This window comes from Enhydra lutris, unplaced genomic scaffold (genome assembly GCF_002288905.1).
Source record: "Enhydra lutris kenyoni isolate GAN:26980312 unplaced genomic scaffold, ASM228890v2 scaffoldscaffold12, whole genome shotgun sequence".
NCBI classification, from domain to species: domain Eukaryota; kingdom Metazoa; phylum Chordata; class Mammalia; order Carnivora; family Mustelidae; genus Enhydra; species Enhydra lutris.
Window position 1 is genome coordinate 52078880 of NW_019154096.1, and position 26422 is coordinate 52105301.

Genomic DNA, 26422 nt, shown 5'->3' on the forward strand with positions numbered 1-26422 from the left:
GCGAGCGCCTACCCGGCCCGTCAGGGCGGAGCTACGGCACGACGCCTTTCCGGATTGGGCGCGCGCTAAATCCCGGGGCGGGCATTAGAAGCCGAACGCTCTTGGGGACTGGCCACTCTGGCGAATGGACGTGCGGCCGGCGCAGCTAGATCACACGCGGCCCCGGCTGGGTGGAGGCTGGGACCCTCTCCGCGGGTCTGCCGTCAGTCATTGGTTCCCTGCGGTTTCCTTGGGGACGTGGCGCCGCCGCTCGCCCAGGCCTCTTTCCGGCTGGGCGAAAGGCCGCGGGGAAGCGCTCTGGACCGGGCGGAACGTTGCCGAGGGAGCCTGCGGGCCGCTCGACCTGTGAGCGCGAGCGGGGGAGGGCCGCGGAGCTGGGAGAGGCGGGGAGGGCGAGGAGGGGAAGTGGGCACCCCCACTTCGCCTCCTGGGAAGCGCCGCTGCCTCGAGAACGCCCGGCTCCCGGGGAGTCGGCTTAGCGTCAGCTGGGCCCCGGGAAAAAGAGCGGACGCATATGGGGTGGGTGGGCGCCTTGGCCTTCCTTCGGAGGTCTAGTCCTGTGGGCACTGCTGGAGGTAAGCCTGAAACCCCACGAACTCTTAACAGGCTGCAGACTTAGGAGATGCCTGAGATAAGGAGACCAATTTCTCAGGGCAAAAAGAAAAGGAGGTGACAGGCACTGAGACCACTGAAGGGATCCCATGGCTAGGTAAGGCTGCACATTTTCTCCTCAGCTTGGGGCTCAGTTGGGGGTGGCAGGTAGGTGGAGGGGCCCTGGGATGTTTTTACAAGTGAGGTTTTCCCTAGTGCTGCATCTGGACTTGGCTGCTTGGTCGGATGGATGCAAAGAAGATCAAAGTGATTTTTTTTTTTTTTTTTTTTTTTTTTGAAGGCAGACACAACTGTAGTTTCTGGCTCATAACCCCAGGGTGATGGAGTGAGTGCTTGCTGACATGTGAAAAGTGCTAAAATGTAATGTTCTTTCAGATTTCCGTTTGAGTGAGGCTACATGCTTTCTGAGGAGGTTAAACAATGTTTTTTGTTTTTTTAATGAACTTTGAAAATAGGCTGAGATCCTTTTGAACAATATGGAAAGTGAACTTCATATCATAGTTGAGTATGTGTATCCATACATTGTGATGCTCTGAAACTTTCAGAAAAGATTAATGTGGATCAAAATACCAGATGGAACAATTGTCAAATAGAGTAAGTGGGGAGGGATGCAGAACAGTAGTAGGTACAGTGTAAAATCAGAGGAATCGAGATTCACACATGTATATTGTCATACATGATACACATTTATGCTTGTGTAAACATGGAGTATCCCTGGAAAAATATATAGAAAACGGTACCAGTGGTTGCCTTTGAGTGGGAAATGATTGGTTAAGGCCAAAGGCTCATCTTCCACTATATGTCCTTTCAAACTTGTGTTTTTTTTCTTACCATGTATTTTATTTATTAAAATATTTTTTAAAAAATTAGTTGGAAAAATATTCTGACTGTCCGTTTTTTTGGACATCATTCTTGATGGGAATGCTGTAGTTGCTTTCACTCCGCAGTGTTAAAGATTGACCAGGGAGACTGGTGATCTTTCCATAAACATGAGAGTAATTCTTTGAATTACACCCCAAAGAGCAGACATTGGGAAAGGAGCAGATAAGGCTTTTCTGATTTATAGAAGCACTATGAACTATGTAGGTTCTTTTCTAAAGTTTGAGACTAAGAGAACATTGATAGACTTCTGGTGGCATAAATTTTTGCCTTTATTAGGAAGGGCTTTAGTCCAGTTTAAAAACCATTTTTGAGCACTCAACCGTAGAGACTTTCCTTACTTACTAATAATGTTTGTCTCATTTCAGGATCAGTTTTTCCTACCTCTGCCCAGCCTCCTGGTACTTTACTGTGCCCACAGTGAGTCCATTTCCACGTCAGCGGGTGGCATTCCTAGGACTCTTCTTCATATCCTGTCTCCTTTTACTTATGTTAATCATGGACTTTCGACATTGGGGTGCTTCATTACCACGAGATAGGCAATATGAAAGGTGAGTCAGCTTTAGATCTCTTTGATCAGACCTGGCATTGAAGTCATAAATATTTTGTCATTTAACATACTACTACCTTTGACCCTTTTGGGGAATACTGCACTTTTATTAGTAAAAGTGCATGCCACTTATTACATAAAGATCTTAAGTCCCGTTTTGGTAATGTTCATTTTTCATTCAGGAATGCTGATGGTGCGTTTTAATCATGAAAGGCATCTTTCTGTATTCTTGTTTTGGTGGGCTAACTTATTGGATGCATAAATGATTAGGATTGTTATGTATTCTTGATGAATGAACCCTTTTATCATTATTAAATGACTTTTTAAAAAATCATTGATTATATTTTTTGCTCTGAAATCTTGTCTGGTATTAATATAATTACTCCAGCTTTCTTTTAATTAGTGTTATCATTATAGATGTTTTCCCATCTTTTTTGTTTTAGCCTTTATGTCATTATATTTTATTTCTACCCAGTTTTTTTTATAAGTAACTGCTTTTTATTCAGTCTGACAATGTCTGCCTTTTATTTGAAGTGTTTAGGTCATTTGCATTTTATGTGATTATTGATTATGCTTAGGCTTAAATCTGTCTTGCTATTTGTTTTCTGCTTGTCACATCTGTTCTTTGTTTGATTTTCCTCCCTTTTGAATTGAGTACATTTTTAATATTCCATTTTATCTCTTTTGTTGGCTGAGTAGATATAACTGGGTTTTTTAATTTTTCAAAATTTTTTTTTAGTGGTTGCTTTAGAGCTTAGGATTTATAGTATATGTTTTTAACTTATCATAGACTACCTTCAAGTAATATAATTCCTCTTCCCGCATACCTCTTTATCTCTTCCCCTGGGCCTTTGTGCTATTGTTACACATTTTTTTTCTACATATGTTATAAACACCATATATTGTTATTATTTTTGCTTTAAATATTTAATTGTCTTTTAAAGAGATTTCAGAAATAAAAAACAGCTGGTATATTTCTCATTTCTGGGCCTTTTCATTCCTTTGTACTATAGTTCATATTTCCATCTGGTATTTGTTCGTTTTGCCTAAAGGACTTCCTTTAACATTTCTGGTAGTGTGAGTTTGTAATTGGAGAGTTCTTTCAACTTTTATGACCAAAAAGTCATTTAGCTTTCCTTTGAAAATATTTGTGGGGTATGGAGTTCTAGATTGATCTTTTTTTTTTTCTTTCATTACTTTAGAAATGATTCTTCACAGGGCACCTGGGTGGCTCAGTTGGTTAAGCACCTTCTTTTGGCTCAGGTCATGATCCGAGGGTCCTGGGATCGAGCCCCGTGGCTCACCAGGGAGCCTGCTTCTCCCTCTCCCTCTGCCTACTTGTGCTCGCTCTCTCTCTGTCCAATAAATAAATAAAATTAAAAAGAAAAAAAGAAATGATGCTTCACTGTCTTCTGCATTGCATTCTTTCTGAGGAGAAGTCTGCTGTAATTCTTAAATCTTGTTCTCTGTACATCACGTGTCTTTCCTCTAGCTTTTTACGTTTATCACTGGTTTTGAGCAATTTGATTATGATGTGCCTTGGTGTAGTTTTCTTTATGATCCTTATACTTGTGATTTGTTGATTCTTGCATCTATGGATTTATACTTTTTAATCAAATTCAGAAAAATTTTGACCATTATTTCTTCAAATATTTTTTCCCGACCTCCTCCACTTCTCCTTTGGTATCTTCAGTCACATACATATTGAACCGTGTGAAGTTTTCTCACAACCCACTCATTTTTTTTTCCAGTCTTTTTTCTCTCTGTATTTCTTTCTGGATATTTTATATTGCTGTGTCTTCCAGTTCACTAGTATTTTCTTTTATAAAGTCTAATCTACTGTTAGTTCCATCCAGTGAGTGCTAAATACCTTTTTTCTTTCCGGAAAATACATCTGAATTATTTGATATAGTTTTAATGCCTTACCAGTTACATAGAAGATCTGTATCTTTTATAACAATGATTTGGTTTTTGTTTTTTTTTTTTAATTTTTTTTTTTATTTGACAGAGAGAGAGATCACAAGCAGGCAGAGAGGCAGGCAGAGAGAGAGGGGAGGAAGCAAGCTCCCCGCGGAGCAGAGAGCCCGACGCGGGGCTCGATCCCAGGACCCTGGGACCATGACCTGAGCCGAAGGCAGAGGCTTTAACCCACTGAGCCGCCCAGGCGCCCCATATAACAATGATTTGTTTTGCTCTTGTTTTTGTTAGTTTCTGATTAGGCTACAAAGTGAAATGATGATGTGTTGTGTTCATCATCAATATGACTTTCTCTTTGTTGTTTCTCAGTATCAGGAGACTTTGGGCTGCAAGTGACAGCCAAACTGACTTAAATAAAAAGAAAGCTTATTGGCTCACACAACTAGAAGTCCAGGAGCAAAGGGACCATCAGTGCAACATTGACTGTCAGGTTGAGAATCTCTGTCTCCGTTTTCCACAGTGTCAACTTGTTGAATGGTTGTAAGATCGCAGCTAGTAGCCACTAGGGCTACATACATTCACATTCATGTCCTACAGGAGGGAAACAGGTCTTCAGTGCCCTTGTGTGAGAATGAGGAGAGCTCTTCCTGGAAACCTCCGTCAGCCCTTTTTTTCAGTCTTTTCTGGTCAGAATTGGGACATGTGACCACTCCCCTTAATATTTCTGGGTTGTTCTGTCCCCATAATTTCTCATTTCCACTTCACTTTGGTCATTCATCCATTCGTTCATTCAGCAAGCATTTATTGAGCAACCACTGTGTGCTGGGTGATGACAGGTACCAGGACATGGAGACTTTGGTACCTTTTTTCAAGAAGTTTATGTTTCCAACCTTTCCTCCCTCAACAGCACTATTCATTTGTATTTTTCATTCTGTCTTTCTGAAGAAGGAATATTTGTTTAGAGGACTATAGTTGTCAATAATCAGCCTGAAGCAGTCTGTTAGCTTCAAAGAACTAAATCCATAGTTTGAGTGTTTTTTAATGCTTATTGAGATTTTCTTGACACACCTGAGGACAGTTTTCCACTGGAAGACAGCGTGGTCTAATTATGGAATTCTATGTGGGTTAATACGGCTAGGGTAAAGACTGTTAGGGAATGAGTGGTGAGCTGTGTGGCTGGAGAGGTAAATCAGGTCGAACCTGTTAAGTCGTTTGAGGGGGTTTAGACATTATTTTCAGGGCAGAGGGAAGGCTTTGAAAGGCTTCAAAGAGTAATATGATTGGTGGGGGTGCCTGGGTGGCTCAGTGGGTTAAAGCCTCTGCCTTCGGCTCCGGTCGTGATCTCAGGGTCCTGGGATCGAGCCCCGCATCGGGCTCTCTGCTCAGCGGGGAGCCTGCTTCCTCCTCTCTCTCTGCCTGCCTCTCTGCCTGCTTGTGATCTCTGTCTGTCAAATAAATAAAAATCTTTAAAAAAAAAAAAAAGAGTAATATGATTGGAATTTCTTTTTAAAGAAAGCTCACTTTCGTGGCATTGTGGCGAATGGATTGGAGGGGAATAAACATGAAAGGAGGGAGATGAACTGGAATACTCCAGTAGAGATGATGGTCGCCTGAACTTGGGTGGAAGCAGGGATAATGGAGAGAAAGAAGTAAATGAATTTGAGGGATATGTGGGAGGTAGAGTGATCTGATATTCTTGTCTACCTCTCTACCGCAAGTGGCAAGATCTGATAAATACTGAAGTTGAATTAATTGCAACAAGTTAGCTGCAGAGCTAAGGGACACACTGTGCCTGTGTGTTTATCTTACCAAAGTCCTGACCCCTGTAATGCTCTAGTTGAGCAGCCAGCAGCCATATAGCCTAGAGCTCCTGTTCTTTATTGAAAGGTTATGTGCATATTGCCACAAATTACTGTATATCATTACATTTCATTCATGGCAGCCCCTGTGAGCTATTTTGGAAGCAAACATTCATTGAGAGTTTGCTGTGTGCTTGCTGCTGTTGTAGATGTTAAGGTACAAAGATGAATAAAACATGGCTCCTGAACTCATGGAGTTCATAATCTAGTTAGGGAGGCAGACGTGAAGGAAGAATTATTTCCCAAAGAGATAATAGTTTATATATATATATCTGTGTAGAATCAGGAACTGTACACAGTCAAGAATCAGGAACAAAGAATCAGAAATTAATCAGCAGAGGCTTATGAGTAACTAAAGTCGATATCCTTAAACTCACGCACTTTACTGATAAGATAGTCTTTCCCATAGACCCTGTTTGCTTTTATTTTACACACTGTGTTAATTAGCTTCGATTTGTCTTGTCTCAGAACATAGCACATAAACAGCAAACTAGATCGTGGTAGTAGGAAGGGTATGCTGACCATTAAATGTGGGCACACTGATGACAATTGTCAATAAATAATATGCTGGCATCTTGACAGTGAGGCAGGAGAGAGTTTTTTATTTGAAATAATCTTGATTTTTCTGTTCTCTAATTCCATTTTCTGCCCTATAGATATACACTGAAGATAATGGGCAGCATTATCTGCATTTAAAATATTCCTTCCAGAATTTTTTTCTTCCTGGTTGCTGCTATTGCTAAAACATTGGTGAGCACTAGCTGATAATAAGATGGTTAAGCAAATGATTAGGAATTGATGGAAATACTTCAATTCAACAGCTTATTAAAAAATCAGACAAGTGGTTATTGAGATTTTTATATTATATACTTATAATATAGTCATATTTTTTCCAACTTAAATTGTTCCACTTCTCATTATGAAATTATATCAGTAGTTTGTATTGAAAAAAATAATTTGAATTTTTTATAGCCATTGGTGGAACTTAGCATATTTCTTCTGAGGCAACGTGACCCAGGATTTTAGAAGCCTGCATGAGGGTTTTCCTTCTGTAGTTTCAAAACTGAAGAGTTGTTGTATTTGTTTGTTTGTTTATTATGAACATGTACCCATATTGCTTCAGGAAGGAGAAATCAGGAGGTTTGCATCAGAACTAGAATTTCAGAAAAGATAAATTTAGACAGTGATGGGGGTATCAGTAAGGCTAGAATCCAGAGCTGTTTTTAACAGACTTTATTTTTTAGAGCAGTTTTAGGTTCACAGCTAAGTTTATCAGAAGTACAGAGGTTTCCCAGGTACCCTCTACCCCAACATGCATAGCAAAGCGATTTTTTTTTTTTAAGATTTTATTTATTTATTTGACAGACAGAGATCACAGGTACACAGGCAGGCAGAGAGAGAGAGAGAGAGGAGGAAGCAGGCTCCCTGCTGAGCAGAGAGCCCGATGTGGGCCTCGATCCCAGGACCCTGAGATCATGACCTGAGCCAAAGGCAGAGCCTTTAACCCACTGAGCCACCCAGGAACCCTAGCAAAGCGATTTTTAAGAGTATTTTTCTTAGATACGTGTTTTAATCAACTCTTTGTCTGGCATGTGCTCTATAAATAGTGCTCTGACAACTTCATCAGACTTAGTACACATATTTTACTGCTTATTTATTCATTCATCTTTTCACTTATTCAGCAAATACTATTGTCTATACTGTGGCATCCAATAGGGTACCCACTTGGCACAGTGGCTATTTAAGTTTAAATTAATTAAAATAAAATAAATTCAATTCCTCACTTGCCCTAGCCACATTTCAGCAGCTCACTGGCCACATGTGGCTAGTGGCTATCCTCTTGGACAGATGGGGAATATTTCGATCACAGCAGAGAGTTCTGTTGGAAAATTTTAGCCCTAGGTAAATTGTTAATAATTTTTAGAAATAAGGGGCACTTTTAGCATGTATACATATATAGAGTACAAGACAAATGATAAACTGCCCTTACTTGAATGTTCTGTATATTCAATGAATTTCTTCTAAACCTTAATGTTTAGTATTATTCACTTTTTTGTAGCCTCACTACTGTCTTCATTAGAGAGGAAATTTTTGTCTGGTTTATTGTTCTGAACAATGTCTTTGGTACCTTTTAAAAGGTGGTGCCAGGGCTCCTGTGTGGCTCAGTCAGTTAAGCATCCAGCTCTTGATTTCGGCTCAGGTATTATCTCAGGGTCATGAGATGGAGCCCTGCATCAGGCTCTGCACTGGGCGTGAAGCCTGCTTACGATTCTCTTCCTCTCCTGCTGCTCCTCCTCCTAGAAGAAGGGAGGTAGGTGCCTTCATGTTCCTTTGTCATCTAGGTATAACTGTGAATGAGAGGTTCTGCATCGGCAGTGGGCTCAGTACTGGCCTTCCTTAGGAATTTCAATTCTGTTTAAAGCAAGTTGAAAAGAAACATTACTTTTGGTTAGGATAAAATGATAAACTTTGAGATATGCGGATGAAGTTAAGGCTTCTTATGTATAATAGAAAAATTCAGAGATTTTTCCTAGTGAAATTGAAGGCATTTCCCTGCATTCTTTGGCATTTATTCATTTATTCACTTACTTGTTCTTTAATGGTTTTTATAGTATTTATAAGCAGAGCTTTAAATTATAAATGCTCCTGACTGCTCTGATTAATCTTGTTAGGAGATCAGCAATAACCTTTAAGATGCTTTCCTGCACATTTATTACTATCATCAGTCATGCACAGCTACTTTCCGTATAATGTCATTATATTTGGTTCTGAGCCTTGAACGGAGTTGAAAGAGTATGATGACATTCAGCAAAAAGCTGGTAGCTCCATACTGATGGGGGTTGCTTTAATGGACTTTTGGCATGTTGCTGAGTTTTGTTTGAACTCTAGAAGTGGTATAATTAGTGTTGGTTGTAAGCTAGGTAATGGTTTGGTCAGTTACCACCCCAATGCTGTTAATGTTTTCAGGGTAATGGCAGTGAAAGCCACTGTCTTCCAGTTTTACCTTGGGTGATGTATATGTGAGTAATTCCCTTTTCATTGATTGAGCAGTGATTAGAGGGAAATCAGGTTTCTCAAATAGAAACAGTATGTGTATGTGTGTAGGGGGGTTAAATATGTGGGATAATGAATCAGATCTGTCCTGGGAAAGCAGATATGAGGGATTCCAGAGCTTTTGGAACTTTTCTCATGGACTTTACGTCCTCTTTAGGGATTAATTTAGTGTAATGTCAGCAAAGCAGGAGAGTCCAGCAATGCAAGTAATTGACCCTGATGGCTAAGGCCAGGACTGAAAATCACAAATGAAAACATCCAGGAAAGGACCATTGATCCATTCATGTCAGGAGCTTGGACAGAGGAAGACCCCCAGGTGTTTGAAAACTGTAAGAAGCCTGGTTAGATCATTAGACATCCAAGTTTTAGGAAGAGGCGATGCTATTACTTCCCAAAGGGGAAAATTGTTCTTCAGTAACTCATTTGTTTGCATGATGAGAAAGATGGAGGCTTCCTGGTGACTGCAGCCATTAAGCAAAGACTCAAGTGGGAAGTGTAACATAAATGCTGTCTGGTTCTAGCTTTCACCCTTGTGTTCAAAGGTCAGCTGACATTTGTGACTAATGCACACAGGGAGACTTCTAAGAGATGAGAAAGCAAAGTTGACTTGGACCCAACTTAGAGTTGCTTATCTTGACAGGAACCCAGGAGCATGACAGGATGCTTTAAAAAGCCATTGAAATTTTCTGAGGAGACCAATTGATTTTGAATATGTATAGCTAGACAGCTAACAAAGACATAGAGGAGTTAACAAATGCACAGCTCTATATTGTGAGCTCTGGACCAAACCAGCCAGTGTTGGTTGGTACATGTCAGAGAAACGTGAAGAATACCGTGACAGTTCGGATATACTGCGGGTTAAGGTTTTTGCGCTTGAGAAATGCAAAGGTGAAACAAAGAAATACGAAAGAAGTCTTAGGGGCTCATACTGGAATATAAACAAACTGCTTAAAGGGAATAATGACACTCCACATTTTAAAACAGAAGAAGGAGGCCTTTCCAAATCATTGTGAGTATTACAAGTGTCAGCATTGTTGAGTGGAGGCTTCTTAAGAACTGGGAAGCCATGTCAAAGAAGGAAAGGGGGAGAGATAGGTGGAGAAGCAGATGGATGTTCCAGAGAAAAAGAAGGTTAGAGCAGCGGTTGTCAAAGTGTTTACTGACCCTTGGGAGTTCCTGAGACCCTTTCATGGTGTCTGTGAGTTCAAAATTCGGCCAAAACTGTTTTTGTAATACCTACTAAGATGTTATTTTCTCTTTTTTTAATTGCTAAGAAACACATAACATAAAATTACCATCTCAACCACTTTTAATATACAGTTCAGTAGTGTTAACTATATTCACATTGTCATTCAACCAAACTCCAGAACTTGTTCATCTTGCAATTCTGAATTCTCTGCCCATTGAACAACATCTCCCCTTTTTTCCTTCCCCACGCCAACTCCTGGTAGCCACTATTCTGTTTTCTGTTTTGATGAATATGGCTGCTTTACTCTTATATAAGTGGAACCATTAGGTATTTGTCTTTTGTGACTGGCTCGTTTTATGTAGCACGATAACCTCAAGATTCACCCATATCGTAGCATAAGACGAAGTTTCCTTCTCTTTTAAGGCTGAATAATATTCCATTTTATGTATACACCACATTTTGTTTATTCATCTGTCCGTGGATATTTATGTTGTTTCTACCTCTTGGCTACTGTGGTGTTTTTTTTGCCCTTTTCACTGAGTTGACATTTATACTAATGATGCAAAGCAACGGGTAGGTAAAACTGCAGGTGCCTTAGCACAAATCACGATGAAGGCACCAAATTATGCTATTAATTATTGTAATCATCATTGTCACATAATTGTAATGGGGAAAAAAATTCCAGTTCCATTTAAGAATGTCTTTTTCATATTCTGTGTGACAGAATTGGAAATACGTATTAAGCACTTCTGATGCATACTGGAGTTTTCTTGAGGAAAAGCCCTTAGGCAGTTGTTTGGGTTATGAACTGCTTTTATCATGGAATATTATTTTTACTTGAAAGGATGACTACCAGAAAAGCTATGGTTTTCAGACTTGGATATTTCATAGATTTTTTTTTTGAAAACAAATGAAGTAAAAGCCTGTCACTTTAAGGAAAACAACTGTCAGTGTTTATTGCCAATGATAAAATTTGAGCTTTCAGCTGAAAATTAGCAGTTTGGAAAATTTGTGTCTGCAACTATGTGTTTGCTAGCTTCTCAATACTTAAATGCCTTTTTTTGGATAATGGGTAGTGATACTAATGAATGAGTGTGTGGGTTTTGTTTATTTTTAATACTGTAGAATGAAATGTGTCAATATTGGGAAGATTTGCATCCTCAGTGAACCAGTATTTTTGAGTATAGGATGTTACAAAATTATGCAGGGATAAAAGTCATTCAAAGTGTAAGATAGACCGATGGTTAACTTTATAGAGTATGAAACGTTCTTCGATAGGGTTTTAGATTTCATGTTGCAACTAGCCTTTAAGAAACTTCACTTCTTGAGTTTTAGTGTAGTATTAAAGAAGACTATGCCCAGTGATCTAAATGGTCTCTTAAAAGTATTCCCTTTTCCAATAACATGTCTCCACGAAGCTGGACTTTTTGAAATACTTCAGCCAACACAACATATTGTAACAGATGGAATACAGAGGCAAATAATGAGAATCTAGCTGTCTTCTATTAATCTACACACTAAAGAGATGCGTCAGACCATAAGACAGTGCCACTCTCCTGGGTTTTGTTTTAAAAAAGTTATTTTTATAAAATATATTAATATGTAATGAGTTTATTGTTATATCTAAATTAATAAATTCTAAAAATGTTTCTGTTTTATTTTGTAACATGATAAATATAAATAGATGGAACCCACATAAACAAAAACTCTTTTGGATCCAATAATTTTTAGTAAAGGGTCTTGAGCCCCAAACATTTGAGAACCAATGAACTGGAGAAAAGTTATTCATTAAGCAGGAGGGAATGGGATTCAGAATCTAGTGAGAAAAGTAGAGGGGAAGATTTTCAGAGGGGGAAAGCAGAGAAGGATCTGTGAAGCATATGAAGTAGAAAGATGGCTAAAATGAGAAATGAAAAGTCACTATGGGCGAGAGATTGCTTATCTTGCATATGGCGTGCTATGAGATCAGTATTTGCACAAGTTCTGTAACTTGAACCCAGATATTTTCCCACCTTTCATGTGATAGCAATGAGCTGTCCTGAGTTGATTTGTGGATTATAAACCCAGTTCAGCCCAGTCATTTGATCAGAGTGGGTAAGTATGTGGTTTTGGGGACTGTAAATGGACTAGACTGTAACAGTTTTTACCACCTGCTTCATTTCCCATAACTCACTGTGATGTTGGATTCAGAAAAAAGTTCTGCCTGACCGTATCTATGTAATAATTTGCAGCATTATATTGGAGCCCAAATACATGTTCTTCCTTTATTTTGTATTGTACCTTAGGAAAGGTACTTAGCTCCCTTTTTTTCTTTCCACAGTTTCTACATGGTCATCTATTCATCGAGTTTGCTTTTCTGTCCAAAGTAGGGAATTCTGTGGTCTTCATAGCAATGTGAAATCACCAGTAAACATGGACTAGAATGTCCTCAGGGGTGGGACATGTGGCTTATTGCCTAATCAGAGGTAGATTTCCTGCAGAGCTATTGATACGTATACTTCAAGGCCCCAGGCATGTGTGGACTCCTTTTGCATTTGTAATGTTGAATCTTTCTTTAAAAAGAACACCTCTCCATTGGCACTGGCTTCAGGCTTTACAAAACCTAGTTCTGAGGGCTTCTGTGTAAGGGTCTAGGGGATCTAGGAATTAGCTCTAAATATAGTGTTGGGTGACTAGGGCAGATAGAAGGAAGATTGTTCAGCTGTGATACTTGAAAAAATTCACAGCACTGCTTTCAGAGCATTTATTCATCTATTATCTCAACGTATAGTAATACTTAATCACATTTAAAGGAATTTTGAAGACATTTGAATCTGTCTGCCATGTAGTATATATTCGTAGCACTGAGAAACAGCTCTTTTTCCATATAATAAGCTAAGAGCTGTTCTTCCTGAGCTCCCCTTCAAGTGAAGCTTTTGAAGAGGAGTTGATAATATTTGTACTTTTCAGACCCTCAGGTTCTGAGTGAACTTTAATGTTTATTAAAGACTCAGAGTTCAGAATCATTTTTACCAACCCTTAGACTTCTTTCCTTCTGGACTTTCCTGCCCTTTTCTCCCGAGAGTCTTCTATTATTTGCCCTCCCAATACTCATCACATAACAGCAAGAGCAGCGGCAGCACAGCGGTGAGCTAACCACTCAGCACTCTCATACTCTTATTTTACAGATGAGAAAACAGTCTGAGAGAAGTTAAGTAACTTGCTGAAGGTCACACAGCATAGAAAGTGCTAGAGCTGAGATTCAAACCTTGGTGTTCTGATGGTAACATCTTCACTTGTTTCATCTTTCTGCTGTCAGCCAAATAAATATCTTGTAATAAGAATCTGAAAAAAATCCCACCACAAAGTACTGCTGTCCTTGGGCCTAGAAGCTTTTTGGTGTTTTTTTTTTTTGAAGCAGTATAATGTTTTATATTTTAAACTGGGTGTTGGGCACAGAGGCATTGTCTTATTGTTATTACTTATACATACACTATAAACCTTCTTTCTATGACTAAAAAATAGTTTAAAAGATTGTAGAGAAGAATATAGTATTTTAAAATACATTTTTCGTTAATGCAAGTCTAGCACTAAAAAATACAAAGCAAAAAGCCCCATAAATTTTTACCACCTAGAAACACGTATTAAGTGATAATCATTCCAAAGTATTCTTTAGATACAGAAAAGATGAAGAGAAATTATTAGGATTCATTTAGTTAATCAATGTGTGTAACAAACTGCCCTGAATCTTAGTGGCTTATAACAACAAAAACCGTAATTTACTCAGGCCTAGAAACTCTTTAAAGTTGGTAAAAGATTTGGTACTTCAGCTAGTTTCAGAACTGCCTCCAGACATGGAGGAGTCTTTTAGTCTGATTCCAGTGGCCTCTAGGCGAGCGAACCAGCTGTTGCCTCATACATATCCATCAGTAACTATGGTCAGTGTTGTTTCATTCCTTGAGACTTGTGGTTCCATGTGGTTGGCACATATAGACAGTTAATGAAGACTAATGAACAAATGAATTAAAGTAGTGGTGCCTTTTGTGGACCTGGATGCTTGATACCAATTTCTCTTTCTGCCTGGCGTAGGTATTTGGCACGAGTCGGGGAGCTTGAAGCGACTGACACTGCAGACCCAACTCTGAATTATGGACTTGTTGTGGACTGTGGCAGCAGTGGCTCCCGGATTTTTGTTTATTTCTGGCCAAGACATAATGGCAACCCCCATGATTTGCTGGACATCAAACAGATGAGAGACCGCAACAGCCAGCCAGTCGTTAAAAAAATCAAGCCAGGTACTAATTGGAATATATTTCGTTGTCAGTCTCTTTTTATCTGCTGCAGGCATGAGAGAGGAAGGAAGAGGCAGAAGGAAAGAGGCAGAAAAAAACCTTTTTTTCCCTTGAGATTCTGGATAATGGAAGGGATATCTCCTTCGTTGCTGCTCCCATCCTCACAAATAATTACGTGTTTAGGACCTTAAGCAGAACTTCATGGCATATCAGTCTTCTGAGTCAATGTGATCTGCTTTTTAAAATATTTTGTCTTGCTTAAGGAATTTCTGCAATGGCAGACACCCCAGAACATGCCAGTGATTACCTTCGTCCTCTGCTGAGCTTTGCTGCTGCGCACGTGCCTGTGAAGAAGCACAAGGAGACACCCCTCTACATCCTCTGCACTGCAGGCATGCGGCTTCTCCCCGAGAGGTGAGGGCTGGGGTCTGGACGCAGGAAAATGGCTGGTACAAGAGTTGCAAGACTGATTCTATTTTTTTTTTTTTTTTGAAGATTTTATTTATTTATTTGACAGAGAGAAAAAGATGGCGAGAGAAGGAACACAAGCAGGGGGAGTGCGAGAGGGATAAGCAGGCTCCCCGCTGAGCAGAGAGCCCAATGCGGGGCTCAATCCTAGGACTCTGGGATCATGACCTGAGCCGAAGGCAGCTGCTTAACGGCTGAGCCACCCAGGCGCCCCACAAGACTGATTTCTACACATTGTTCTCTGTAGCTCCCTGGTCTGAAGGTGGGCTGGGGATATATCACACAGAGCTGGCAGGTGGCAGGCAGTAAAAGGCTCCTTGCTCAAAATAGAGCAGAGCCACCTCCGCACATCATTATTTCACAATCTGTTGTTCAGAGCTTCGTGTCACTTGCTTCTTTGGGATCGATATCTATCTGAGATGGCTGTAATGATTATTAGTTTTGATTGAGAAGCAATGGTGATGGTGGTAACTTGGGATCACTAGATGGGGAACATAGTTAGAGAAGGGCTGTAGGAGGTTCATCTGAGTGACTGGGTACCTGGAGGCCAGTAGGAGAGGCTCTGGTAGGAATGCTGCTCTGTCTGCAACTGCCTGGCTCCCTGGTGATAGTTGGTGCTGCTTGCAAAGCTCAGTCTCCATTGCTTTAGACTAGCTTTTTCCATCCCAACCAGTCCAGTGTCTACTTGGCTTTGGTAGTTTAGCCCAGGATCTTGCCACCTGATCCCTCTTCCTTCTCTGGCTATACTTAGGTGACACCCCTTCTTGTTTGTGATTTCTCCCCTTCGACACCTCTCTGACCCCTGCAGACTTATGGTCATGGGGTGGGAGTGACCTTCCTTAACCTTAGAATTTGTCCTCTTGGAATGCTCTAAGTCTCACAGGCATCAGGTGTTTTTTAATTAGCTTAAATATTTTATTCTTGGTAAATAACAGTAACCTTTTCGAGGAAGTTTTGTTCTGTATGCTTGGCCAGCAACAACAAAAACCTCAGCCATGAATGTAGGACTTCATACGGCTTATGCCAGATGAGCCAGAAAACACATGTCCACAGTTGTTGCAGTGGACTTCGTTTAGACACGAGGTTACTGGTTTACTGTCTGGTCTGCAGTTGAGGAGGAGATTATATAGCCATTTGTGGAAATGAGAGCTCTTCTAGCCCCTTATTTTTCCATTTATCTTGACCTTTAAGAAATTTTTGTCTTGTTTTTATTTTTAAAACCAAATTTTAAAATATTATAGCTGCATTAAAGAAATCTTAAAAATAAAACAAAACAAACCCCAAACACTTACATTCCTGCTGCTCTTTCAAAAGTGTTTCATTTTGTCACATTGCCTTCTCTCTGTACATCTATATGTAGTTTCTACAAGGTCGTAACCATACTGTACATGCAATTTAGGATTTTTCGTTTTGCCGTAAGTAATATTCATATAGTTCAAAATTTAGAAATCCTGGGAAGAGTAGAGGTGACACAGGGATGCCACATCACAGGTCTGTGAGTGGTCTACAGTCAACAGAGAGGAGCAAGGGGGAGGATGGCCAGAGAAAAAGCTAACTCAGAAGTCAGAAAGGCAGAGCCAACCAGGAGGATGATGGTTTAGCCATGTTTTGGGGGTCTGAAGCAAAGAGGATTGTCTCATTGTTTGACACCGCTCAGCACTGACTCTGTCAAAGAAGTTTCCATCTGGGGAAAACCCACTATGTAGCTCCATTCCATTTGGCAAGATGTTCACTGCATGGAAGCTCTGAATATTAATATTTCTTTTATCTTAAGTATTTGTGAAGAGCTTGCATTTTAACTTGCCTTCTGATCACCTCATCTAATAATGCCTGGATCTATCCTGGGCTTCTGAAATCATTGCTAGCAATTGAGGCAGCCATAGTTGTTGACATAAATGTAACCATCACTGCAAGAACCTGTTTTGTATATTTGATGCTTTGCTAATTTATTAGTGTTTGTGAGCAGTATTCAAAATGGGTTCAAATTACAGGGACTGTAATTTTGAAATGTATTAGCACTAGGTTTTATTTCTTTGCCAAAGAAATAACCTGAACTAACAACTTGTTTTACCTCGTTTTCATTTTGTAATGGAAATATCTTTAAAAAACTACAAATATAGTATAAGGTGATATTTAAGGGGAAAGAAAACTTTTGTTATGGAAAATTTCAAACATTAAAAAAAACAAAACAGCATGATGAATCTGTATTTTCTTACCCACCCAGCTTAACAATTACCAATATTTTGCCACTGAAAGTTTTTCTTTAATAAAGAAACAATAATTGAATTTTAGAGAGTCCTGTGCAGTACATGAAGAATTTTTTTGTTTCATTGTTTAATATAAATTGGGGTCACATTATATATATATTTATTATAAATTGGGGTCACACATGTATTGTTTAATAACCTATTAGAACTCAGAATATATTGGACAGCTTTTCACGCCAGTACATACAGATCTATATCGACCTCATTTCTTTTAACATCTGTCTAGTATCACACCGTGTGGATATACCACAGGTTATTTAACCAATACCTAATGATGTGCGTTTAGGTTATTTTCACTTTTTCACTGCTACAAATAGTGCTGCAATGTTCTCTCCTTTTTGTATTCTTATCTGATGATTTCCTTGCAATACATTTTTTTTTAAAGATTTTATTTATTTATTTGACAGACAGAGATCACAAGTAGGCAGAGAAGCAGGCAGAGAGAGGGGGAAGCAGGCTTCCTGCTGAGCAGAGAGCCCGATGCGGGGCTTGATCCCAGGACCCTGAGATCATGACCTGAGCCGAAGGCAGAGGCTTTAACCCACTGAGCCACCCAGGCGCCCCTGCAATACATTTCTAAAAGTGTAATAGCTGGTCCAGGGTTAAGCACATTAAAAATGTGGACACATAGGCTTGGATTGCTCTTGGAAACATCATACCAGGAATTTGTATTCCAGACAGCAGTGTATACTGGTGCCTCTTCTTCCAAATCCTTGCCAAAACCAACAAGCCTTCTTCTTTGGGTATTTTAGAAGCTTATCCAATAGGGAGGGCAAAATAGTCCCTCTTATTACACATGCAAAATTCTTATTGCAGGAATTTAATACGTATAACAATGAGCTTTTTTGTAAACTATATTTGACAGTATACTGGGAAATTATTACTTTAAATGTATTCTTCACTTTTAAGTGTTAACATTCTCCACTAAGTCATGCCAACAACTATCTGAGCCAATGGAATATTTTTGTAATGAGTAATTTAAAAAATCCAGGATGATTGCTCTTATTTTTAACCATATTCTCTAGATTCACATTATTAATTCTAGCTTTGTTTCTTTGCTTCTCTTTAATAACACGGATAACACAAAAGTTTAGAGGCAAAAACAACCTTAGATAATAAGACTCAAAACTTTGTCCCCAAATTGTTATAACCTTTGGATTTTGATCCTGATCTGGGTTTTTCAAATGATAAGATTTTTTATAAAGAAAGAAAAAAAAAAACCAACCCTTGAAATAGATAAAGGGAGATTAAAAAGTTCATTGTCAGCTTGTGTAAAGGATTATTAAAAACTTGTGGACCTAACAGTGCTCGTCGTGTGGTGACTTGAGGTGTTGTTTCTGTATTATGTAAGAGCTGAGGATGAGATTGTGTTCCTCAGTCTAACAGCTTCTGTTCACAGTAGTTAGGGATCATGTAATTATGAAACCGTGCTTCCTGCCACTTATACGTATTCAGCCTGTGAGAGGCACAGAACCACGGTCTCATCTTTTAACGCTATACGAATCATAAAATTATAAAAAGGGAAAGTATTACTAGTACCACATTACTCTTTAGGTAGGAGGATATGTTTAAACCTTTGAAATCAAAGAAGGTACAAGAAAGATGTAGGGCTCAACTGATGGATGGCTATATGAGCAGTGAGTTGTAACAAGTCTGAGTAGAAGCTCAAGTTGAAGCTAATTGTGAGAAGAGTGTTTAACGATTAACTTTTATATGTTTTTTCTTTCTTGCAGAAAGCAGCTAGCTATCTTGGCTGATCTAGTGAGAGATTTACCGCTGGAGTTTGACTTCCTCTTTTCTCAGTCTCAGGCAGAAGTGATCTCTGGGAAGCAGGAAGGTAATGGGCCTCAAGGGGCACCCTGGTTTGGCTCCCAGCCAACCATGGCATAGTCTCTCTGGTGGGGGTTTAGGATTACTTTATATATATATATATATATATTTTTTTTTTGGATTACTTTATATATTTGATATTTACTTTCCTTCGATTAATTTTCTTGATTCTGCTGTATAGTTTTTTAGTTATTATTTGCATATTCTGCATTAGTATCTGTTTTAGAATGCTGCTTTTAGAGGGGAGGTGGGTGATGGACATTAAGGAGGGCATGTGATGTAATGAGCACTGGGTGTTACATAAGACTGATGAATCACTGAACTCTGCCTCTGAAATGAATACTCTATATTTTAATTAATTGAATTTAAATTTTTTTACAATGGGAAAAAAAGAATCCTGCTTCTAGAAGTCCTGTGTTTATATTTGTTTTTAACTTTGTGCTAAGTACTATGTTTATAAAGGTATTAGATTTTCTTGGTGGTTAGACCCTTTAAGAATGATGTAGTGTCCTTCTATAAATCTGACTGCAGTCTTTAGTTTAAAATCTAATTTGTCTGTTTTAATTTAGTTAAAATCTAATTAATCACTACCCCAGCTTTCTTTTGAGGCCTATTGGCATGAAAGATGCTTCTCCATCCCTTCACTTTCAGTCTGGATGTATCTTTAGGTTCCACGTGTGTCTCTTGTAGACAGCATATGGATGGGTCCCGTCGTTTTATCCAGTCTGCAACCTTGTGCCATTTTATGGGAGCATTTAGGCTGTTCACATTTAGAGTGATCATTGAAAGATACGTTTTTATTGATATCATGTTGCCTGTGAAGTCCTTGTTTCTATAGATTGTGAATTTCTGTTCTATGTCACTCTTGGGTTCTTTCTTCCTTTATAGAACCCCCCCCTTAAGATTTCTTTTAGTGCCGGCTTGGTGATCACACACTCTTTTAAACCTTGCTGGTCTTGGAAGCTCTTTATCTCTCCATCCATTTTAAATGTCATCCTTGCTGGATAAAGTATTCTTGGCTGCATGTTCTTCTCATTTAGTGCCCCGAATATGTCTTGCTAGCCTTGTATGGTTGCCAGGTTTCTGTGGATAGGTCTGACGTTATTCTGATGGACCTTCCTCTGCACATAAGGAATCTTTTTCCCCTAGCTGCCCTTAGAAGTTCTTGTCTAAAAATATGATTCGTGAGTTTCACAATCAAGCGTCTTGTGGTCTTTCTAGACTTGTTGATCTTGGTGGGTATCCTTTCTGCCTCCAGGACACAAACGCTTTTTGTATTCCCCAGATTGGGGAAATTCTTATCCAGAATTTGTTCAACTATATCTTCTAGTCTTCTCTCTCTCCACCCCCTCAGGGATCCCAATAATTCTGATGTTGGAACGTTTCATGGCGTCATTTATTTCCCTAATTCTGTTTCCATGGCTTCTAAGCTGTTTGTTCCAGGCCTCCTCTTGACCCTTTTTCTCTATCAGTTTGTCCTCTAGATCACTAATTCCCTCTTCTGCCTCGGTTACCCCCTACCTGTTAGAGTTTTAGATTAGATTGGATCTCATTGATAGCATTTTTAACTTCTGCCAGGTCAGCTCTTACTTCTGCCCTAAGAGATTCTGTGATGTCACTAAATCTTGTAACACTGAAAAATTAAATTTTTAAAAAAAAGAAGGTATTAGTATTTAGCGATGATTCCAAATGGATATTTTGCTAGCTAATTGTAGTTTCGAAAGCATACATACTTTTCTGAGTTCTACTGAGTTTGCCAAATTCAAATGTAAATCAAATTACTAGATTAAAATATGGGGAAACTTTAATTTTAGGGGGTGATCAGGATGATCACTATTTTTCTTTTGTTATGGGCTCTCCCTTTATTGCATTTACTGTGCAGTACTGATAAGTCCCTAAAAGCTTGCCGTTTGGGGGTGGAGTTGAATGGGTGTTCTCTTGTGGCCCAAATGTGGCCCGTATGACAAAATTATGTTTCCATTTCTTGAAAAAGACAAAATCTATGCATTCTAGTTATAGTTCACATAAGGGAAAAGATTTACCTTTTTCAATTTCAGTATTGCATTTTTCAGCCCTAGAATTTTCATTTGGTTCTTTTGTATGTTTTATTTCTTTGCTGAAACTATCTTTCCATTCATGCTAGGACTGCTCTTACTTCTTGATGATATAGCTGCTTTGATATTTTTGTCTGATAATTCTGACATCTGTGTCTTCTTGCAGTTGGCATCCTTTCCCTTATGAGTTGAGAATTTCCTGGTTCTTTTTATGCCAAGTAATTTTATATTGTATCCTGGACATTTAAAATATTACATTATGAGATTCTGGGTCTTTTTTCAGTCATAAGGAGAATATTGATTGTTTTAGCAGGGAATTGACCTGGTTAGGTTCATGCCTCAAGTTCTGACCTACCTTTTGTTGGCTGTGATTCTGTTGATTTGTTTTTCAAAGCGTTGGCACTGCTATTTGAATTTGTCCCATTTTTGTGTCATCCAGTGGCCAATCTAGAATCTGGGCATAGCCCATACCAATGGGTTGTCTAGCCAGTAGTTCAGTTCTCAGAACCTTTGGTGTATTTATATTGTTTAGAGTGAGATCCATGCATGTGTAGCTTGACTATGAGCCCAAGAGTTGATACACTACTTTATTCCCTACTCTTTGTGATTTCCCCTCCCTCTCCTCTTTCTGATTCCCTGGGGCTCACTTTCATGGTCCTCCAGTCAGAAAGCCAGGACTTTACCTTACCTGCTCTGCCGTTCATTTTCCATGATGTAGCCAGGGCTAAATGATACAGGACAGAGGGGGAAAAATAACCAATAGGGATTTTTGCCAACTCTTGAGGCTGTAGCTCCTCTAGTTAGAGAAAAGGATTCATGTTCTTCAGAGTTTTAGGTACCTGCCCAACTTCTGCCTCTATCCCTGCAGGATTGCCTGGGGAAGCAGAGAACAAAAAAAAAAAAAAAAAAAAGGGAAAAAAACCTCAAAGGATTTTCCTCTATTCTTTCTGAGCTTTTAGAGTCCCTTTTAATGCTCCTTGAACCAGAAAGCAAGGTCTTGAAGTTCTTTCCTCCACACCTGTATGTCCTTTTGTGTTTCAAGCTGCTGTTGAGTCCAGGCCAGGCAATATCTGGGGAGGAGAAATGGGGAACTCACTTCCAGTTTGGTGGCACTTTAACTTCTGATCTCTGTCTCCGTGTGCCCATTATCATTTCCTTTCAGAGGTCTCACAAATCTCTATCTATTCCATCCAGAGTTTACACTTGTATTCAGTGGGGAGACAGGATGGAGTGTGCTTATTCCATCTTGCCCAGGACCAGAACTCCCAAGAGTCACATTTTTTACCAGTTGTTTTTATACATTAATCCATAATCATCTGTAGGAAATTTAGACAATGCAGATCATTTTAAAATGATTAAAGGGAAAAGCATCATAAGATGAGATTTTTAAATTCATACACTGAGAGTGTGGAATAAAATACTCTCATCACCTTTTTCTAAGAAAAGGAGGAAAAGAACAGCCCTGGGAAGAGGTGTAGTCATGGCATAGAACAGAGAATTAAGCGAGGACTTTCATATTTCTTACTTAGGAGTTTATGCATGGATTGGAATCAACTTTGTTTTGGGAAGATTTGACCATGAGGATGGTGAGTAATACTGTTGCCTTATGATAGTTCTAAGCACTGAAGGTTTATGTTGTAACCTATCTGTAGAACATAAGTGCTGTGTTTGAGTTGTTTTTCTTTCTTTCTTTAGTTTTTAAAAACTCTTTTAAGATGCTTATTTTCCAGTCCTAATTTGCCTTCTTTTTTTTCTTTTTAACTTTTTAATATGGAAAGTTCAAACATTCATAGAAGCAAATAATAAAATGAATTTCCATGAACCCAATACCCAGACTCAACATTAATTTGTGGTTAGCTAGTTTTTTGGCCCCACACTCCCTTTATACAACACAGTTTTTTTTTCCTGCTGGATTAAAAAAAATATATTTATTTTGAGAGAGAGAGCAAGAGCTAGAGAGTGTGAGTGGGGAGAGGAGTAGAGGGGGAGAATCTCAGGCAGACTCCCCACTGAGTGTGGAGCCCAACATGGGTTTCAATCTCCAGACCCATGAGATCATGACCTGAGCTAAAACCAAGAGTCAGATACTTAAATGTCTAAGCCACCCGGGTGCCCCTCCTATTGGATTTTTCAAAGCAAACCCCAGACATACCATTTTATCTTCATGTACTTCAGTGTATCTCTCTCACCAATGAAGAGTTTCAAAACAAACAAAATATACACAATGGCATTTTTAAATTTAAAAAAGTTAATAATTTATAATATTATGTAACATTCATCTACCCAGGTGTAGACTTACCTTATTGTCTCAAGAATATTTATTTGTAGTTGTCTTGCTAAAATTAGAATCTGAATGAGGATCACGTGTTATGTTTGATCAGTTTCTTAATCTAAAACAGTTCCCCCCCCAACAAACCTCTTTTTTCTCAAATGATTAGAAACAAAAACAAAACTGGGTTACTTGATAGCATGAATTTGACACATTCTTGATTTGATTAACTGCATTTTTGTGGGGTCTGCAACATGCTCTTCATCCCTCCTTCCGTCCAGTATGTTGGAGATTAGGGATAGAACCTTGATTAGACAGAGATTCAGTTCTTCTGGCAAGAATAAATCATAAATATTGGCGTTAAGTGTTTCCTGGTTGTCCCACTTTTAGTCATGTTAAGACTGATCAGATATTCAGGATTCAGGTATTGTCTGTCAGTCTGATGTAATCTACTATAAAAATTCCCCAGCCACTTTTCACTTAATTAATAGCCAATTGTGATGGTTGCTTAGATCCATTTTCTTCATTAGAGGTTGCAAAATGTTGATTTTTCTAATTCTTTCAGTTATTCTGCAATAAATAAATAAAGTAAATATTATTCTTTCTTTTTTTAAGATTTGAGAGAGAGAGAGAATAAGCAGAGGGAAGAGGCAGAGGGAGAGGGAGAAGCAGGCTCTCCACTGAGCAGGGAGCCTAACCTGGTTAGGCTCCACCGTAGGACCCTGGGATCATGACCTGATCCAAAGGCCAACATTAACCTACTGAGCCACCCAGGCACCCCAACAGCTTGGATTTTTCTTTTCTTGTTTTTTTTTTTTTTTTAATATTTTAACATTTTTATTTATTTATTTGACAGAGAGAGCGCACAGGTAGGCAGAATGATAGATAGAGGGTGAGGGAGAAGCAGGCTCCCTGCTGAGCTGAGAGTCCTATGTGGGGCTCGATCCTACGACCTTGGGATCATGACCTGAGCTGAAGGCAGACACTTAACCCACTGAGCCATCCACTGCCCAACTTGGATTTTTATATAACAAAACTTTCTTCATTATTCAGTTATCCTTATTGGAAAGACAAAATGAGTCCTTCCTTCTTTCACTTATCAAGGTTTTTAGTAACGACTTCATGTCCTAGCACAAAAAGGTTAAAGGTAACCAGTGGAGTTCCCCCCCCCCAGTATCTTATGACTTTTAGATTTTAATGTGTTTGATGCATCATGGTCCATCACATCATTATTCTTTTCTGTGCTCAAATTATACTGTCATTGGCCAGTAGAGGCATCTTTAGGTTGGCTCCTATACTGTTTAACATCCCAATAGTTTTGTAGTCTATTTCCCTTGCTTTTGGGCACACTAAGATATTCCATGATCATCTTGTATTTTTTCTACCTTAGACCTAGCAACAACCATTTTTTAAGGAGCCCTGGTTTCTTTGATTGGAAAATGGTATATAGTAGTGTGGATGCCAAGGGTGCTCATTGCTCCTGGGTTATCCTTGCTGTTAGGCCCTTTCAGTGAACAGACCTAGAAAATATGTGTTTTTAGAAAGAGAAAAATAGGGACGCCTGGGTGGCTCAGTTGGTTAAGCAGCTGCCTTCGGCTCAGGTCATGATCCCAGCGTCCTGGGATCGAGTCCCGCATTGGGCTCCTTGCTCGGCAGGGAGCCTGCTTCTCCAACTCTGCCTCTGCCTGCCATTCTGTCTGCCTGTGCTCGCTCTCTCTCCCTCTCTCTCTGACAAATAAATAAAATCTTTAAAAAAAAAAAAAAGAAAAATAAATTATGATTTCACAGTGGTAGTTCCAATTCATATTTAAAGTTATAAGTATATAAAGTTATATTGCTTAATATGTTTGATTTTATACTCTTAGGTTTTTTTATGCTGATTATGTTTCTAAAGATACTAATATAAATATTTGCTTTATTTCATAATATATGATTAATGATTTAAAAATGATAATACCAATAAAGTTATTACCAATAAGACTACTAAAATGCAGTTTAAGATATCTATTTGCCTCTTTGTCATTAAGATACATTCTATAAGGGATATAGTAAAAATGCTGTTGTAAGTTACTTGAAAGAATTCTCTATAATATATAGTTGATATAGTTAGATTAATATATTTCAGTTTGCTCTTTATTTTTATTTTATTTTATTTTTTTAAAAAGATTTTATTTATTTATTTGGCAGAAAGAGAGATCACAACTAGGCAGCGAGGGAGGCAGAGGAGGGGGGGGAAGCAGGCTCCCCGCTGAGCAGAGAGCCCGATGCAGGGATGATCCCAGGACCCTGAGATCATGACCCGAGCCAAAGGCAGAGGCTCAACCCACTGAGACACCCAGGCGCCCCGTTTGCTCTTTATTTTTTAAGGGATTTCCGTTTTGGGTTTTTTTTTTTTTTCTTTTTGATTTAATTTTGTTTTTTAATTACTAGATCCTTCCTGTTCCCTTATTTATTTCAGAATCTGATGCCGAAGCTCCCCAGGAACTGGCAGCAGGGCGCAGAAGGACAGTAGGGATACTGGATATGGGAGGAGCCTCTCTTCAAATTGCTTATGAAGTTCCTACCTCAACTTCTGTCCTTCCTCCAAAACAGGTATTTTACCTTTTAGGGAAATTCGGTTGCTAGAAATGCCAGTATTTAAGAAGAAGGGCACTGTCTTTGGACATAGACCAACCTACCTCGGTCCAAATATTTGTTCACATACTTGCTAGCTTATATTACCTTGGGTAGGTTACTCCTCTGAGCCTTAATTTCCTCATATATAAAAAGAATAATAATAGTATCTACTTCATAAAGTTGGGAGGATGAAATGACACCATGTGTGTAGAGCACTTAACAGACTTACCAGTGTGTGATAAATGTTTAATATATTTTAGCAATTGTAATTATACTCCCATCTCCTAGGGCTGCGTGATGATTAAACATGATAATACATATAAATCCCAGAGCATGGTATTTGATACATACTTGTTTATTAAATGTTACTTCCTTTCCCTTACTTATGATTCCATTCTTGTGCTTCTAATATTCCTTACCTGACTAGGGTGTAAAGAATGTATCTTGAAGTAGTTTTATCACAGAGAGGAAAAAGAAATGCAGACAGTTTTTTTTGTTTTTTTTTTTTTTTAAGATTTTATTTATTTATTTGACAGATAGAGATCACAAGTAGGCAGAGAGGCAGGCAGAGAGAGAGGAGGAAGCAG

At 38.9% G+C, this 26422-nt stretch overlaps 1 protein-coding gene across 2 annotated transcripts in view; it reads left to right on the forward strand.

The window, feature by feature from the left end:
* The first annotated feature begins 288 nt into the window (after window positions 1-288).
* The window catches only part of LOC111145381 (ectonucleoside triphosphate diphosphohydrolase 7), a 40354-nt gene continuing 14220 nt past the window's right edge, over window positions 289-26422 (forward strand). The window contains exons 1-8 of one of the 2 annotated variants that reach the window (XM_022500248.1): window positions 289-345; window positions 607-709; window positions 1860-2042; window positions 14129-14334; window positions 14595-14745; window positions 18800-18903; window positions 22480-22536; window positions 25678-25811. In XM_022500248.1, the coding sequence (XP_022355956.1) occupies window positions 702-709; window positions 1860-2042; window positions 14129-14334; window positions 14595-14745; window positions 18800-18903; window positions 22480-22536; window positions 25678-25811 (843 nt within the window). In that variant the 5' untranslated portion in view covers window positions 289-345; window positions 607-701. Of the gene's footprint in view, window positions 346-538; window positions 710-1859; window positions 2043-14128; window positions 14335-14594; window positions 14746-18799; window positions 18904-22479; window positions 22537-25677; window positions 25812-26422 lie in introns of those variants that run through there. The other variant, XM_022500249.1, reaches the window with a different exon arrangement.